The sequence below is a fragment of the Pangasianodon hypophthalmus genome, chromosome 15 (genome assembly GCF_027358585.1).
Source record: "Pangasianodon hypophthalmus isolate fPanHyp1 chromosome 15, fPanHyp1.pri, whole genome shotgun sequence".
In the NCBI taxonomy this organism is placed as follows: Eukaryota; Metazoa; Chordata; class Actinopteri; order Siluriformes; family Pangasiidae; genus Pangasianodon; species Pangasianodon hypophthalmus.
The window spans coordinates 11,470,888-11,488,873 of NC_069724.1; the positions used below are offsets into that span (position 1 = coordinate 11,470,888).

Genomic DNA, 17,986 nt, shown 5'->3' on the forward strand with positions numbered 1-17,986 from the left:
TCCCTTCACCATGTCCTGCATTAAGTGCAGCAGGTCCACGTGGTTCACAGAAAGGATCGTGGAAGAATGTATTTAAAAAGCATTTCCCTCTCACTAATGGCGGCTGTAGGGCAGAGCCAGGGTCATTTAGCCTCCCGATTAGGTAAAGCACTCAGTCTTGGGCTTAAAATGATGTTCGGCTTGAACTCCATTCTCCGGGAAAATGATCTAATTCAGCGGTTTATTCATATTTACTGAGTGTACTGGCATTACATTTGTATAGATCAAACAGATGCGGAGAAAATCTAATCAAAATCTCCCAGACATGATGGCCAATCATATAGATTATAGAGTCTCTCGTGCATGGAGCAGAACCTTCAGGGGTCACACACATGCTTCTTTTTTTATGATGTCTTTCTAAAAAATCTATCCGAATCACATTAAATTGGATATAAAGATGTGCAGACACATACATCACAGTAAATGGTGTGGCGGAGCATCGAGGTGCACGATCCCACCTCAACAATCAGGTTATAAAACCGGCTTCAGGAGCCGATTAATAATTCACAATCCTGTTAGCAGAGAACAAACATTTCTGCTCAAACAATTTAAGGGTGCAGGATTGTTATTAAAGCCCATGGATGGAAGGAGGATAGAGAAACCAGAACGTGAGCAGTTGAGGAAGAGGAGAGAGAGGAAAGCTGTGAAATCTAAGCTCTGTGCTAAAGAAGAACTCGCCGCTATTTCACACTCACTGCGTTCTTTATTAAAGTGCCGTCACAGTAAACACGCTGCATTCATCCCTCAACCTCCTTCTCCTCCGTCTGTGTGTGTGTGTGTGTTTATATTTTGGTGGGGATTAAATGTTCCCACAAGGATAGTAATATCGGAGAGTTTTGAACTTGTAGGGACTGGTTCCTAATAGGAAACCTGCTTAAAAAAATGGTTAGATCTATGGTTAGATTAGACTTAGATTTGGTTAGATTTGGGTGTAACATAGAATTAATAAGCTGCATTATAATTATGTCAGTGGAAGGTCCTCATAAGAAAACCAAGACAAATGTGTGTGTGTGAGGATTCTCTCTCAGGGCCAGAAAACTTTCCCAGTTATTTTGGCCAAAGGCTGCTCCAAATCATTAGTCTCTAATGAGTTTATAACGGCAGGCGTCGAAATTGGGCTGTGTGTTAAACGAGTCACTAATATTGCAGTCAGTAAGTCAATGATGCTCCTATCATCATTAGTGCTGAATGACACCAGACGTCTTTGAAAAATGTGTCAACTAAATCGTTGGAATCAGTTGTAAGCCTGCATTCACACTGGGAAGCGATGTGATGCGACAAAGCAGTTGGAATTCATTTTCAATAAGAGCTGGCGATTTCCGGTGACCAGTGTTGCCAGCTCTTTTCAGGGAAAAGTAGCTATTGTGTGCTCAAAAAAGTCACTAGAAGTCACAATATGAATTCATAGACTAATTTGTATATTCAATGAATGCTTTCATCCTCCGAGAAACCTTTTGAACTGCTGCTCACACTGTGTCACACAATTGCAGGAAAGAGCTATCTGCCCTCTTCTGAATACATAAGATCACAGATGATTGGATAGTGTTGCTTTGATTGACAGCAGAGAGAGAGCATGCCATCCCTCCCACTGAGAGGACATGGCCACTTTTGCTCCCTTGGCTCCTGGCCACAGACGGCTGTGGCATCATCGGCTTTTGAACTCAGTCTCCTGACTATAGTATATTTCTGTTGTGTCACTCAGGAGCCAGAACAGAATAGAGTTTTATCAGAATAGAAAATAATAGATTATAAATTATTTCTTATAGAAAGCAGAAGTCTTTGGTCATGGCACCACAAACTAACTATTCACATATTTAGAACATTCTACAGTTTCTGTCAAGAACACAGACAAAATGAAGCAGTAATAGTGAGCAGTCAGGAAATAGACACAAAGGAAACAGTTGTGGAATAATTCACTTTTATTACTGTTAATATCTCCAAGAAGAAAGACTAAAGCAAAGGAAAAAGAAGTGCGCAGGTGGACAAACAATGGTGATCAGTGAATGGGTGCTGGAACACATTGCTGATCAGTGATTGGTCTTTGGGAACATCGACTTTACACATTGGTGGTGAGTCTAGTGAACCTGCTCTCTCAACTCATATTACCAGCAGCTTGGATGTGAGCTGGAGAGCTGTATCGAGTGCAGGACAGTCACTAACATCTGCTCAAACAGTCATTAGTTTTGTTGCTAGACTCTTTTTTGAAATAAAGTCACTACAAGGGCCTAAAAAGTCATCTAATCTAGCGACAAAGTCTCTAAATTGGCAACACTACTACTGACTGTATGCAAAGCGAGCTTTATCAAGTGGGCGGGGCTAGCAATGCAACAAAGTTGAGTAAAATTTAACTTTTATGAGAATATAAGCGATTTGGCTGTTACCAGTGAGAGTGATGGATGGTGGTGTGTGTCTCTTTTTTCCTTGACTCTGAAACATTATCTGTTTTTTGGTTCCACATAATCACAATTCCTACTCACCTCTCCTGACCAGCTCAATGAGACTTGCTGTGGTGCTACGAAATTTATTTGGTCATTTACCCAAAATAAAAGAGTGTCAATCTTTGCTGTTCAGTTTTGGTACATCAGACACTTTAAGCCTGTCAAAACTACTGACTTGTGTGCATAGAGGTTATCTGTAATTTAGTGCCAAAAGAGTTGAGTGCTGGTATTGCAACTCATCCTGGACATACTGTGTATCACACAGACACTGTTTAAAATTCTCAGATTAGGAATAAAAACAGCTTGTTCACTTTTTTTTAAAACTGAACAACAATAATTACTTGTAAAAGTGAGCACAATTTTGAGAGTGCTGCTTCAGATTCTTTTACAGCACAGAAATCGGCTATAGCGTCTAAGTTTTTGTTGGATGAAATGTTATATTTCTGGGGAAATACCCCATTTGCATGGTTAGCCTGTATGGTTCCTCAATTAAATGTGTTAAATGTTAAATTATATGCCATTCTACTTTCTCTCTATACTGCTATATTCTTACACACAGTTATATTTCACCACAGAGCCTTTTACAAATGACCCAGCTTCAGGGGTAAAATTTTAATAGTTCTCTTCCCGTGTTTGAAAATTATTTACATCTAATTGGACGACTGCAAAGGGATGTAAATTGCATCAGTTTGCTAAATGTAAGATCTGTTAAAATCATGGGTGGTTTAGGTAGTATCATTACAAAAGTAAAAATTGTTACAGTCATCCCCGGTCTGCTCTACTCCAATATATAGTCAGTCAACCAAGACATATTTAGTTTTATTTACTTCTCAAGATTTTTGCACATGATTTGCATGTCCAAATAGACTTGACTTGTATGACACACTGTCATCTATAAACATGGACAAAATGACATCACCTTGATAAAAAAAAAAAAAAACAGCTTTATCTTTAATCACTTTCTTCCATAGCATTAGACTCAGGTATGGGGTGTGGCCTAAAGTTTGAAGGCGGGGCTATAACTTAAAATTCAAATTACAATATGGAAACTAATGAAGCAAACATCAGCACCAGACATTATAAGGGAATGAGCTAGCTGACATGGTAATATTTGCAAAATTGAAAGGCAGCATTTTCCATTGTGTGGTTGATATCAGGCTGTAATAAAATCGTTTATTACATATTATAGGTTTATATCTGCAGATTTTATTTGATTTTGTTTATTTATTTTTGGCCAGATCTACTTATTGGTATTTGTATTGTGTTGAGCAAGTTGCCACAAAAAATTCCTTTTGGATCAGTTTTGTTTTATCTTCTCTTATATCAAGTTATTAGATTTAGTTGATTTGGATAAAATTGTCTTTCCAGTGGATAAATATCTTATAAAAGCAAAACTATTCCTATCTTAGCATTAAGCACCAATAAACCATAACTTGTCCTAAAATCGTTCCTGTTTGTGGCAATTCTTAACTGATTCTTAACTAGATAAAACTGGGGGGAGGGAAAAAAAAGTGGTGGACATTTTCCTTTCTTGGTTTAGAGTGACCTCTAGTGGACTCATAAACAAAAAAGCCAAACAGTCCCTTGGAAACAAAGCACTTCATGAACTCATGATAACAAAAGTGATTTATCTTATAGAGAGTTGAAATACATAAGTTGTGATCACAGGACAGACATACTTATTACATAACCTTTGCAAAATATTCTGGGGAAAAGCAACAACAACAACAACAACAACAACAACAACACAAGATATGATTTAAAAGAACCCATGATATTTAAACAGTTCACAAAGGAACAGTCTAAGAGCACTGAATTTAAAATCAAAAGGAAAATGCAGAGTGCACTAAAGAACACACACACACACACACACACACATACACACAATGACCAGCATTAAAGGCATTACATGTAAATAGTTTTCTATGTATCTATAAATGGATAAAAAATATGACATGGTGTTCTTTAATTAATAAAAAACTGTAATCATTGGCAAACTGCTGTGGTATAACAAGAAACATATGGGGATGTGCTGTTATAGGAAAATAATCAACTTTAGGGTGGTAAGAGTAACTCTAAATAGTTGATCAGCAAAAAAAAAAAAAAAAAATGCTTCTGTAGCTATGAAAATCTGTCTCACCCAAAATCTTCTGTGTAAATCTCTTTTTCAAACCCACATCCAGCTCTTCAGTGACGTCATACAGATGTGCTGATGTGTTTTAGTGGTTTAGAGTTGGTTCGGCTCTCAAACAACTCATTGCCATTTTTTTCTAAACCAGACAATGTTTGTGATATTTTGATCAGTGATTGGTTTTCTTTGCCAAACTATGGCTGAAATTGTTTCATAAAAACGTTACTTTGCATTGAATTTCATAAAATTTATTTAAATCATTGCTTAATCAATAAGGCACCACGCATGTCCATTGGAAAATACAAGCACCTGTGAATTAATGTTCCCACTGAGGCATTTTGATTAAATTAGGCCTACACAGCCTACATCTGCCTGCGTCTACAGAGAATTGACCTGATGTGTTCATATGTGATACCTGAATCAATCAGTCATTTGGTGCCTGTTTTCTGAGGCTATAAAAGGACTATTGATAGTGATTCTGTGTAACTCAGTCCACTCAGGTTCACTCTGAGTCCAAAGAACGGAGAAAACATGGAACATGGACGTGTGTCTTTCAGTCTTGTCCCACAATCATACTGCTGTACATCTTCTGCTGCTCCTCTTTGTACGACTGCTTCACCTTCTCTCGCTTCAAGCCTCCATCCCTGCAACACAACCCACACAACACTTAAAGCGAGACTTCAGCATAAAAATATCTTCTTTACCCCAGAGTGGTAGCTACAAGCCTCCAATACTTATGTCACCTAGTTTCAGGAACCACCCAGACCCAAAATACACTTTTTCATCATTATGACTATGCAACTATAAGATTTCTAATGATGAATAAGTTACATTAAAAAAAGATGTCTGCTCAAAATATTAATAGTTAAATGGGCTAATTACAAATGACAAAAAATGTCCTAGTTAGGCTAGTACAGCTAGCTAGCATTTCTGTGGAGTTGAATGGGTCAAATGACAAGTATGTGTAACTATTTGACAACTTATGTGTAACTATTTGAGGGATCATGTTAACTTCGCCTGTTAACCATTATTTAAATGCATAAATTGGAGAGATAAAGAAAAAACTGAGTTCAATAAAATTTATTTCATTACACACTGAAAAACTCGGCTGGCTAGCTAACATGGTATAAGTAATCAGTTCATAAATGTACTTATTTTAATGCTCAAAAGTATTATAATGAGTCAAGCACACAATACATAAAATGATATTTTGACTTTCAAGCACCCTGGCAAGAGTAGTCAGAACATTTACAACACAGCGCTGTTGACGTTCCTTGTGATAGGGAATAACCATATTCTCACCAGGATAGATCGACCAGTCCTCCCTGCTGTGCTATAGCTGATTTCACTCTGTTGGCAAAATGTACAGCGTCCTCTCCGTCCTAATAAAAGAGCCAATCAGAACCAAACTTGTTATACGGATCTAAGCACTCATTTCCATGATCTCATTTTCCTTTCCTACCTGGCGAGTCATAGGTGGAAGGTACCAGACGTTACACACTATGGCCCAGCTGGTCATCATCCTGAGGAGGTAGCTCACCATGTTGTACTTTGCACTATTCCAGAAAGCATCTCCAAACTGGGGGTCATACTGAGAGAGAGGGACAGAGAGAGAGGGAAAGAGAGAGAGAGAGAGAGAGAGAGAGAGAGAGAGAGGTGGACATCACGGTGTCAGTAACACAGCTTTAATCTATTAGGAGAGCTAAAATTAAAGGTGTGGGACTACAAATACCTTTATTGCTACAGGATAAATCGTCCCTCCGATTTCAAAACTTCCCTTTTTGAACATCATGACAGATGTGTTATTGATGCAAGTACCTGTCATGAGGGGAAACCGAAGACGAACATTTAAAAAAACAATAGTTCAGGTAGAAATTCATAAAACATTCACAGGAGCATTAACACAAGATTTTTATTTATTTGGATTATTTGGAAAATGTTCATATCCTGTGATTCGCTCCTGAATTTGTGTAAATTTAAATACAAGGAGACTAACTAATGTGAACCTCGACTGACTGGCTTCAAATCATATAACTGACAAGGAGTTACTGCAAATTTTTTTTTTTACATGGATTACACTGTCAAGTTTATAATACTTTTTTATTTCTATTACACCCACCAATTTAATGAACTTTTTTGTGAAACTGACTTGAAAGAAAGCAATTCATCACATCCGTAAATTTTGTCCATTCAGTTTGGACAAAAGTAATGAAAAAGTAATATAAAAATGTTTATGGTAGCCGACACACTGCAATAGCTGAGCTGCATTACTGGAAGATTTAGCGTACACAAACAATTTGGAGGTCTTCTTTCACTGTTTAGCTGTCATTTTGTCATTTTCAGCTCTCTGTGATCTTTACCTTTTATGGAGTTTTGTGGGCGTAGCTCCAGTGCAAAACAAAAGAAGCCTACTTCCAATAAGGAGAACATTGTCTAGCTCATAATACTTGGGGCAAAGAATTTACACTCATCTGTATTACCTCAACAGTTCATTTATCTTCTCCCGACTCTGCAGTTCTTCAGTGCAAGAAGTCAGATCTTATTACCATTTTTTAGCCTTTGATACACAGTACAATGTGGTAACGCAGCCAACTCCAACCCAAATTAATGCTCCTGGGAAAATGTTCCAAGCCTTTCAGCTCAGGTAGAAATGCTGAAGCAGCAGTTCTGAATAAAGCAGCCACCTGCAATTACTGCACCATAAAGCTGCTCTAATCGATCTTTTAAAAGAACACTTTGGTCAAACTGTCTTTATATGCTGCTGACTATCAGTAAAACAGATACTCTGAGGAAAGAAACAGTCATTCTGACTATCCTGGACTCTGTAATCATCAACTAACAATTCAACACTGTCTGGTTCAGCTGTATTATCCAAACAGTAAAGGCTGTCAGATCTAGGAAAATGTCAGCATCCACTGTCACTCCCAGCTTAAAGACTTTTGCCTCATACTTTTTTCACTGAATTGAATCCAAAATCAGGTCACGAAAGGTGGTGCTGGTGTGAACTGTTTCTTAATAGTTCAGCAGATGTGCCATTTTAACATCTCTGCATTGTAACAATGTAGTATGCTGGTGTAAGTTATCATAATACTTGGGGCAAAGAAAAATACACCAAAAGTGTTGTCCCCCCCAGTTGCGTAGGTCTTTTGAACTCTCCGATATTAACTGACACTACCTGGAAGCTCCGCCCCCTTCCTCCATCTCACGTTAGTAATGTTTTGGTCTGTGTTCTCGTATTGACTCAATTTTCCTGCTTGAAAGATGCACTGATGCCGATGCCGCATCATTTTCTGTCATGGTAAAGGTACAATGCTTTGAGTTCATTAATGTGAACTCTATCGGTGCATTTTTGCTTTAGCTAACATTAAACAAGTACACTATATAGTTAGCATTAGTTAACTATATTTATTTAAGGATGCCCAAAATCCTCACTTTTTCAGGTGAAAGAGGCACAAATATAGGAAAAAAGGCTGAAATTTTTACAACAAAAAACTGCCTATAATAAAGTGTCAAATCTAACACTTTAAAAAAATGTGTTTAATGGTAATGATAATTAGGAAGTGATTAAAGATGCTGTTTAATCTCTTGCACTGGTCAACGCAGACAGATTCAAACAGTGTGGTCAAGCCAGTCAAGGTAAAACCTGGAGTGGGTGTATATACAGGGTTTTACTGTAATCATCAGGTGCCTGCGGAGAAAAGCCGCCAGTGATCTGTTTAAGATCTATACACTAGAGTTTACATGCACACCCTAATAGATGTTGCACAATCATAGGGCAGTATGTGCGCAGCCCCACATAACTTCCATAGAGTGGAATTAATGCACCTAGTGGTGAAAAATGGAAACTGCAACAATTGCTAATAGAGTTTCACTGCCCATAGTTCACTTTTCAGTAGAGAAGCAACACTGGACAAGACAATTAATGACAGGGTTGCCAGATTGGTTTATATTTCTGCTCACCATGGTTGTAAAGAGTGGTTATTTGAGTTCCTGTAGCCTTCCTGTCAGCTTCCTGTTCCTTGTTCACCTAAATCTGCTTTTTTTTTAAACTGACTGCTTTGTTGTTGGAGCTCTATAACACAAAAACTTCAAACTTCTTAAACTTTTTATCCTGTGTAACCTGTGTAAATTGTTATGAGCCAATAATGTCTAAATCTAATTCTATTCTTAGCTAGAAACATGCAAAGGCATTGCTCTAATAGGGCATAATTCCAAGAATGCAGAATATACAGGTCCGTAAAAGTCTTTACCCTCTGGGAATATAAGAATGGGCAGCTTGGTTTTGTCAGCAACATGATCTCTCAGCCTGCAGCACAAAAAGGAACATAATTTGTTAAAAACACCTAGTTAGTTCACAAGAGTTCAAACTATAAAATATTTCACAATAAAACATTTGCATTGTGTCTATAAATCTTGCATGTAGGTAATTACACAACCTGTTCAAGCTCCTTGAATTTTTTTTATTAGTTCAGTATTATTTGTGTTGTCACCTTTTGGCTACTGCATGGCGATCTTTCATCTCCGACCTCTCAAACCACACATGTGGGCAGGATCGCAACATTGCCCTCTGGATCACCCCCATCATCCCGCCATGAACCTGACCCACCTATTGGAACAGATAACAGACACCTTCACAAGTTGCTCTATGTCTGCTTGATTTAGCAGGTTCGATGTACTCCTGTCCCTGAAACCAAAAGGTCCTATTCCCATCTTGAGACCAAGTTCTAAGACCAAGGCCTACAAGCTCATGTTTCTTCTTGAGAACCACAAGTTCTGCTCCTGTCACAAGGCCTACAAGCTCATCTTCCTTTCTTGAGACCCACAAGTTCTGCTCCTGTCACAAGGCCTACCAGCTCATCTTCCTGTCTTGAGACCCACAAGTTCTGCTCCTGTCACAAGGCCTACAAGCTCATGTTCCTGTCTTGAGACCTACAAGTTCTGCTCCTTCCACAAAGCCTTCAAGCTTGTCTTACATTTACAGCATTTGCCAGATGCCCTTATCCAGAACGACTTACAGAAGTGCTTTGAAGTCCCTATCAATAAGCATGTCTTGACACTTACAAGCTCATCCTAAGTCTAACTGGCCCACAATCTTCTGTTCTCATCCTGAGTCTTATAAGGTCCTGCTCCTGTAATAAGGCCTGCAGGCTCATAATACTGCCATTCAGAAGTCCTCAACCCCCTGCTCCTGCCATTCTGAGGTCTACAAGCTCCTGCTCCCATCCTGAATACTACAAGCTCATATAGCTGCCATGATCATGTCTACAATCTCCTACTCACATCCTGATGGCTACAAGCTTCTGTTCCTATCCTGAGCCCTACATGCTCCTACTCCTACCATTCTGCGTCCAACAATCTCTTATCATCCAGAAAGGTATAAGCTTCTTCTCCTGTCACAAGGCCTGCAAGCTCCTAATCTTGCCATTCTGAAGCCCATAAGCTTGTGCATCTGCCATTGTGAGGTTTACAAGCACCTGCTCCAATTCTGAGGCTTACACACTCCTGTTCCTATTTTGAGAACCCTACTATGGCCTTCTAGGTACAACAAGCTCCTGCTATTGTTCTGAGGCCTACAAGCACCTGATCCCATCCCAAAGCTTACAAATTCCCAACTTGAGGCCTACAAGCTCCTGCGTTTATCATGAGCCCTACAAGCTCCTGCTCTCATCCTACAAATACCTACTAGAGCCACAATAAAGTCTATATTCGGTTGATCACCTGCTATGGTAAAATAAATAGTGCTGATATCAATTAGGATTAAAACCCAATTAATCCCATTTGATAGCCCTACCATGGCATAACATCCATCATTCGCCAAAATGACGATGTCAATCGGAGAGGTATGGTTTGCCACACAGATTCCCCCTTTCTTCGGGCGATTTTCTCTGCGATAATAAACATACGTTACATCAGGATTTAGAAGGAATGTGATTGAATAAAGTAAAGAGGGGGGATTAAAACAGTTACGCACTTATTGTGGTAGCGGATGGTGGCTGACAGTCCTCTGGCACAGATCCTGTAGCATGTGATGTGAATCAGATCACTGATCCAGTTTTTCACACTGAAGGAAACAGATTTTACTATTAACACACAGTCCAGCTTCATATAAACCTAACTGTCCTGACAGGGAACCTGTGAGTTAAAGTTTAATCAGTTGTTGGTCATCCGTTTGGAACATTATTCATGGACAACAAACACCTTGTTCATGTTATTTTGTAACCAAAAATTACCTGCTGCTGGGTAGCAGACCTACAAGCGATGTGCCAATCACCAGCCAGCTCAGTCCAATAACAGCCAAGGTGACCCTGCTCATTTACAAAGATATAAAAAAAAATAGACATGATAATTTTTACTAAATGTCTGCAGAAGTAGTAAACAACTAACTGATACTTCACTTAAAATGTAGCATTATTAGCCTTCACAGTTTGCAATGTTCACATTGGCAAACTCAGTAAGATGTACACTGGTGCACTATTATGAAGTGGAATTACATCATTCTGATCTCTGTCCATTTCACTCAAAAACTCCAAAAAGAAAACATAGTCACTTCCATGAAAGCTTGTCTTTAGTTTCCTCTGTCCAAACACCAAAAGCACATGAACTAGCAACAAGGTAGTCAGCCAACTAACATTAATGATAAATTTATGAATGATAATTCTAAAGTTCATGATGTATTTGCCTTCCAAAAAAGCAAACTGTGTCAATGTTATAGATTTAACCAACTAATGTGTCTGTATTTAAAACTAAAGAAATGGTACTTTATCGACAAGAACATTGTGCACATGTGTTGAACCGGGGGTTGAGAATACCGTCCTGACTTTCCGAGTCGGAAGGGGTGTTTGGTTTTTTTCTTTTTTTCTAGTTAGGGGTCAGAAATTCTGAGTTTTAGTGGAACGTAGCATTAGTTCCTAATGCAGAGAAAGGGCTGGGGCCATCAGAGGCCACTGAGGTTTGAATACGTTTGAGTTGTAAAATAGACAGTTTGTTCTGTAGAGGGTGACCTGTCCTGAATTTCAATGTTACATTGTTCATTTAGTGCACTATGTAGGGTCTGATGTGTGATATATTTAGAGATAATCGCAGTGGCTTTTCAGTCATAGGATCCTCACCTGAGTGGCAGGAGGACACAGTAGCGGATGAATACACCCAGACCCCATATGATGGTGACTCGCACGCTGATGTAGTGGAAGTTGTTGTTAGTGCGAGTCAGAAGGTTCCAGGAAGCCAGCTCTTCTGATGTGAATCGCTGAGTGACTTCATCCTCCATGATGCTCTCTACGCCCTTCTTGCAAAAATAAAAGACGTCAGAGAGTGTAAAGTCTCCCCCGTTGAGAGCTTTTGGATGAGAACGCCGCAGTTCGCCGATCTCTTCTTCCATCGAACCATCGTTCTTCTGGATAATTCCTGAAATGACCAGTAATCCTTAGAACCCAACTCAGAAGTCCAACGATTTCCCATAGTGGTCTGAAGATGCAAGTAATGAAAGCTAATAGCCACCGGTTAGCACAAACTTCAAATAATAAGCATGTCAGCCTTGTTTGATAGACTACGTTTGGGGTAAAGATGACATTAACTGTACTGAATGTCGGAGTGATCTAATGTAAGGTATTATTACAATGTAAGAAATGTTATTGGAGGTAATAGAAATAGAATATTAAGAAATGAAAGAGACAACGGTTGTGTGGTCTTTGCAAGGTTTTGCACACCAAAGAATGTAGGTATGCTACAATATATACTCAAGCATTTTAATTCAAATAACAGCCATCCTTCTTGTACTTTCTAATTATTAATAAATGTAGCAGATATTTGAATTTGAATATTTATTTTCAGTGCTGACAGTCAATTAGTGAAGTTTTTGTAAAAGTTTTGTAAGTCTTTTGTAAAATTACATGTGTTCTATTCAACAAAACTCTAATCCTATCTGGTTTACAGTAATACAGCATCCTTTAATGAAACAAGATCTCTGGAGATTATCAGTGTGTTTCTCAAGCTGGTTAAAGTTCAGCTGAACTTTTGAAATCATTGACCTACTGCAACATCGCATTTGTTTGGTGTGGACTATTTCCAACAAACAAACTGTCAAAGAAATGATTGTACCCATAAGTATATTTTCAGGATATAAAAATGTTGTGGTTTTAACATTAACAAGCTCCAGATTAGAAACTTTCATCGTACCTGGGATCCTGCGGAATCCAGCAAAAAATTTTCAGAAGCTGGTTCATACTTTAACATGGGTGATCGGATAAGCTTGAGAGACAAAGGCTACATGGATTAACATTAACTATTAAAACTCTATATACGCCAATCAGCCATAACATTAAAACCACCTGCCTAATAGTGTGTAGGTCCCCCTTGTGCCACCATTGAGTGTGCTTGGTCTGCAAAAAGTTTAGGTAGTTGGTACATGTCAAAGTAACATCCACATGAATGCCAGGACCCAAAGTTTCCCAACAGAACACTGCCCAGAGCATCACACTGCCAGCTTGCCTTCTTCCCATAGTGCATCCTGGTGCCATCTTTTCCCTAAATAAGCGCCGCACACGCACCTGGCCTTCCACATGATGTAAAAGAAAATGTGATTCATCAGACCAGGCCACTTTCTTCCATTGCTCCATGGTCCTGTTCTGATGCTCACGTGCCCATTGTAGGAATTTTTGGCAGTGGACAGGGTCAATGTGCACGCTCTGACATGGACACTTTGACAGGGGTCAGCCTGGACGCTCTGCAGCTACGCTGTGATGCACTGTGTGTTCTGACACCTTTCTATCATAGCCAGCATTAACTTTTTCAGCAGTTTGTGCTACAGAATCTCTTCTGTGGGACCGGACCTGACAGGCTAGCCTTCGCTCCCCACGTGCATCAGTGAGCCTTGGGTCCCATGAGCCTGTTGCCAGTTCACTGGTTGTCCTTCCTTGGACCACTTTTGGTAGGTGCTAAGCACTGCATCCCTGGAACACCCCACAAGACCTGCCGTTTTGGAGATGCTCTGATCCAGTCGTCTACCCATCACAATTTGCCCTTGTCAAAATAGCTCAGATCTTTATGCATTTTTCCTGCACAAAAACTCCATGTAGCATCACAAAAAAGCTCAAAAAGAGTTCTACTTTTTTCAAAAACAGTTCTACCTATAGGAACAACTTTAGGAATTCAGAACCCTTAACCCTCCAAAGGACCCACACACATTTGTTTTAACCATACTTCATGCAACTACTATTAATTATTTTTTTAAGATGCCAACTAACAAAAAAGCTTTAACAAATTGTGCTGCATATGTACATATGTCTATATAGTTAAAGGGGGTTCTACTTGGACCCCCTGTCTGATAGGAAAAACAGAAACCAGAATAACCCTTTTATATGTTTTTGTGTTTGTGTCTTTATAAGGTTTTATATGTTTTGCCAGTAAAAACGTCCTCACCATTGGGGAGATGTGCTGGCAGTTCAGGCTGTGTCTTTTGCCCCCTCTGGATCCTCCGGGTGGCCCACTGCCCACAAAACAAGTTTATTTTTGGGTGACCTTTAACAAACATCCTCACACACTGGGTATAGCACATTATATCAGATATAGTACAGATAAGGCAACAGATAGTTCACAAAGTGGTTTGTGGTTTAGCAAAATACTGATTGTATGCAATTTCCTTGTTACTCAAATGGAGTCAATAGTCAATCTGCCAAAGTATGTTTGCTGTCTGATGATTGCTCCAAGGGTCATGTCACTTTTTTCCTTTTTTAAGCTGGAAGTCATATTTCTACAATGGCAATTAAATTATCGTGCAAAACAATATCGTCTGAAGCAAGTAGGCTAATAGGAGATTCGGCCATTTATTTATGGAAAAGATTTTGCCTGAGACAGGCTTAAAAGCAAGTGTCTTACACCCAACAAGTCCTAGCTGACTGAATGCATTTGGGGTAAAGGGGATGCTGTGGTCATTTTATTTTTGGCCAAACTAAAAGGTCTATTGGCGCTACATAGAAACAGTGGGGCATGTTGTATACATCTGACTTAATTTGTAAAGTTCATTCAAAAGCCCCTGAGATGTGCCCAGCTTTACCTCCAGTGTTTTGACGAGCACTTTAATGTAGAAATCAGTGAAGCCCAGCGAGACCCCAAACATAGCAGGGAACACGATGAGCCCCAACACTGCACACAACCACACCTGGAGGATCCCATACATCACATTCCAGCATGTAGCCTCCATTTTACTCCAGGCTCCAGCAAGTGGTGGAGCACGCTGGGGTCAGCTGACCTGCACAGAGAGGGAATAACCACGTCACTTTATTTCTCTACAGTCTTTAAGGTCTAGCTAAAAAAAGTCATAGAAGTGATGGTTTTGTACTGATGTGTAGTGGTGTATAGTATTAACTTAGCATCATATGGGTTAATTATCACAAAGTTAAGGGTTCTAGCCACGTTTGTTGGTTTGCACGTGTCCTGTAAATGTCTGCTCATCTCTGATGGTCATGTTGTAGGAATAAGCTGTAATTTAACAATGATTCATTGGCTTTAACTCATTTCTGTGATATTCATCTCTGTTGACAAAAAACGTATTAATATTCATCATTCATGGTTACCTCGATCCAAGGTTCTCCAATTGGCTTCAAAGGGGGTGGTGATGTTATTATAAGTTTCTTATACTTAATGTCTTTAAGGAAATATGGTTTTATTATAGATATTACTTAGCTGTTATAGTCAGAAGACTAACTGCCTGGTCACTACACTTCAATAGGCTTAAAATTATGCTATATACAGCTTAAAAACTTAAAAACAAGCACAAATAATGACAATTTTAATCTAAAAAACGATTTTAAAATGAGGTCTAATTGACAATAAAAATGAAATTTAAAAAATTAAGTACAGTTAATAAAAAATAAAATAGGCCTTGCCCGTAATGTGCTCAATATTTAAGTAATATTCGTAGAATAAATGTATAAAATTCATTTCTAATCATAAAGGGTTCAGTGGATTTTTAACAATTAAGAGACATCCTGGCATAAACAAACAAACAAACAAATAAACAAATAAATAAATTAATGATCATGATAAAACCCAGAGATAGAAATAATCAATCAATAATCAAACTAAAAATTTAGTTTTAGGAAGTTAAAAAAATTAAAAACAAAAAAAAAATCTTAAGCTTAAAAATTAAAAACAAGCATATATAATGTCAACTTCAGCAATTAACAAATCACCATTTTAAGATAAACAGGTATAACTGGGGACAAAAATACCTAATGGCTCTAGTAAATATAGTGGCATATAGCTAATATGCTAAATATTAATATATATTTTAGATCTGTAACTTAATCAAGAGCGCATTTTTTTTTAGAAACCATTAAAGTCATTCAATAAGGATGTGTAAATCTTTCTTGAAAATCAGCAGAGCAATGTATTTCTTACACAGAACTCCTACCTTGAGCTAGTCCCTCTTCTAAACTGATACGGTTGAATGGTTTCCGCAGACACGCCAAGTTAACTTCAAGAGCTTCTGACACGGTTTTTAATATCTTGTGCATTTTATCACGAATATTAGACCTTTTGAATAAACCTCGTGTTTTATGTTGCGTTGATCAGCTGATACCACAAACCGCTACTCTGTAAACACCGTAACGTCACAAGAACAACATAAACAACATTACAAAAAAAAAAAAAAAAAAGTTCATACCAAAAACTTCTCAGAGTCGCCTCCCGGAATCATTCTCATCCTTCATGCGAGATATCTGTTTCAGCTTCGAGCTCTTTTTTTCTTTTCTCAGAGAGCAAGTTTGTAGTCTGGTCACAAAGTTCAATCCGACATTTCAACATTTTCAGCAACATGGTAGAAGTGAAGAGAAAAACAGGGCGCCTCCCCCTATTTCATCACTAATGGTTTCACCCGTCCCACGTTCAGTTCAGGCCAACTTCCAGCTGGTGGAGCTGCACCACTATTATTATTATTATTATTATTAGGGGGCCAAGCACCCAAGGTGCATAGACACGCTGCTGTTATTCTCTGTTTTCTATTCTTCTACTTCTGGCTAGGGTGTCTATAGAACCGTCTGGTAAAAAGTTGTGAAATTTGGCACACTGATTGGGGAGGGTCTAAGGAACATTCTGACCAAATTTAGGCCAAGTGTCGCCAACGCTCTAGCGCCACCATCGGATCAAATTTGGGCCTAATTCGGAAGTACATTTATGGTCATAACATTTGAAATGTGTGTCCAAAATTTAAAAGTCAGGCCAATCCTCCAATTCCCTGGGTCGAGACGAGTTCAATGCACCCTATGATGTCAATTTTCGCCTAATTAGATTTTCTGCCATCTTGGATTTTGTCAAAAACAGTTTTTTCACTACTTCTCCTACAAGTTTTGTCCATTCATTACCAAATTTGGTGCACATCATCTTCAGAGTAAGCCTCACAAAAACTATCAAAAGAATTTTGAATAGTCCAAATGGTCTGTGTGTAATGGACCAAAGAATCTGATGGCGAAGCCACCACAGGAGAACTGAGGCTGTATCTCAGTAATGACTTTGCGCACTGACATAAATCTTGGTAGGCATCTTCAGGACCACAACCTGAGGGTATGCAACAAATTTTGTGCCAGCATCACCTACTGGTCAAAAGTAATTTTAACATGCTAAAAAATGCTTACATCTGTCATTTTTGCTACTCCTCCTCCAAATTCAGCAATGCCACCAATTGTTCATCTAGACCTTTCCTCCTAAAGGTAGAGAATTCCATGACTGTCTATGGTCAAAACATACACATCGTGAGTGAAACTACAAATCACTCTTGAATCTCTTTGCCTAAAGTAATGGCTCTGCATTCCTGTGATTGCTTAGGCAACAATTGTAGGGTATCTGTGAATGTATTTTTGCACATGTAGACATAAGCATATTTTATTACATATTATAAGTTTAAATACAGCCTCCTCCAAAAGTATTGGAACAGCAAGGCCAATTCGTTTGTTTTTGCTATACACTATAAACATTTGGGTTTGAGATCAAAAGATGAATATGAGACTATAGATCAGAATTTCAGTTTCATTTCCTGATATTTACATCTAAATGTGTTAAACAACTTAGAAGGTGGCACCTATTGTTTGAACCCACCCATTTTTGATCAAGAATATTGCAACACATGCAAAACATGCCAAGTGTTTCTTGTTGCCATGGTGTGTTGTGTTAGATTGATTGTTAAACAACTAATAGCTCTGAATATCTAATCTTGGTTAGAGCCCTGTATTCCTCCTGTGAAGACTGCATTTGTTGTTAAAAATGATAAACCAATATTTAGACAAGAGAGCTGTCTATGGGAGAAAAGCAAGCCATTTTGAAGCTGAGAAAAGCAGGAAACTCAATGAAAGCCATTGGATAAGTATTGCGCATAGCCAGTACAACA

At 38.6% G+C, this 17,986-nt stretch overlaps 1 protein-coding gene across 1 annotated transcript; it reads right to left on the reverse strand.

Moving 5' to 3' along the window:
- Window positions 1-3,278: 3,278 nt before the first annotated feature.
- gpat3 (glycerol-3-phosphate acyltransferase 3) lies at window positions 3,279-16,428 on the reverse strand. The gene is made up of 13 exons (XM_026941248.3): window positions 16,271-16,428; window positions 14,660-14,854; window positions 14,026-14,092; window positions 11,718-12,012; window positions 10,839-10,913; window positions 10,580-10,669; window positions 10,400-10,493; window positions 9,099-9,214; window positions 8,859-8,914; window positions 6,341-6,426; window positions 6,071-6,199; window positions 5,911-5,990; window positions 3,279-5,252 (listed from the first exon to the last, which is right to left on the reverse strand). The coding sequence occupies exons 2-13, from the start codon at window positions 14,804-14,806 to the stop codon at window positions 5,162-5,164; spliced, it is 1,326 nt and encodes a 441-aa protein (XP_026797049.1). The 5' UTR covers window positions 14,807-14,854; window positions 16,271-16,428; the 3' UTR covers window positions 3,279-5,161.
- Window positions 16,429-17,986: the final 1,558 nt, after the last annotated feature.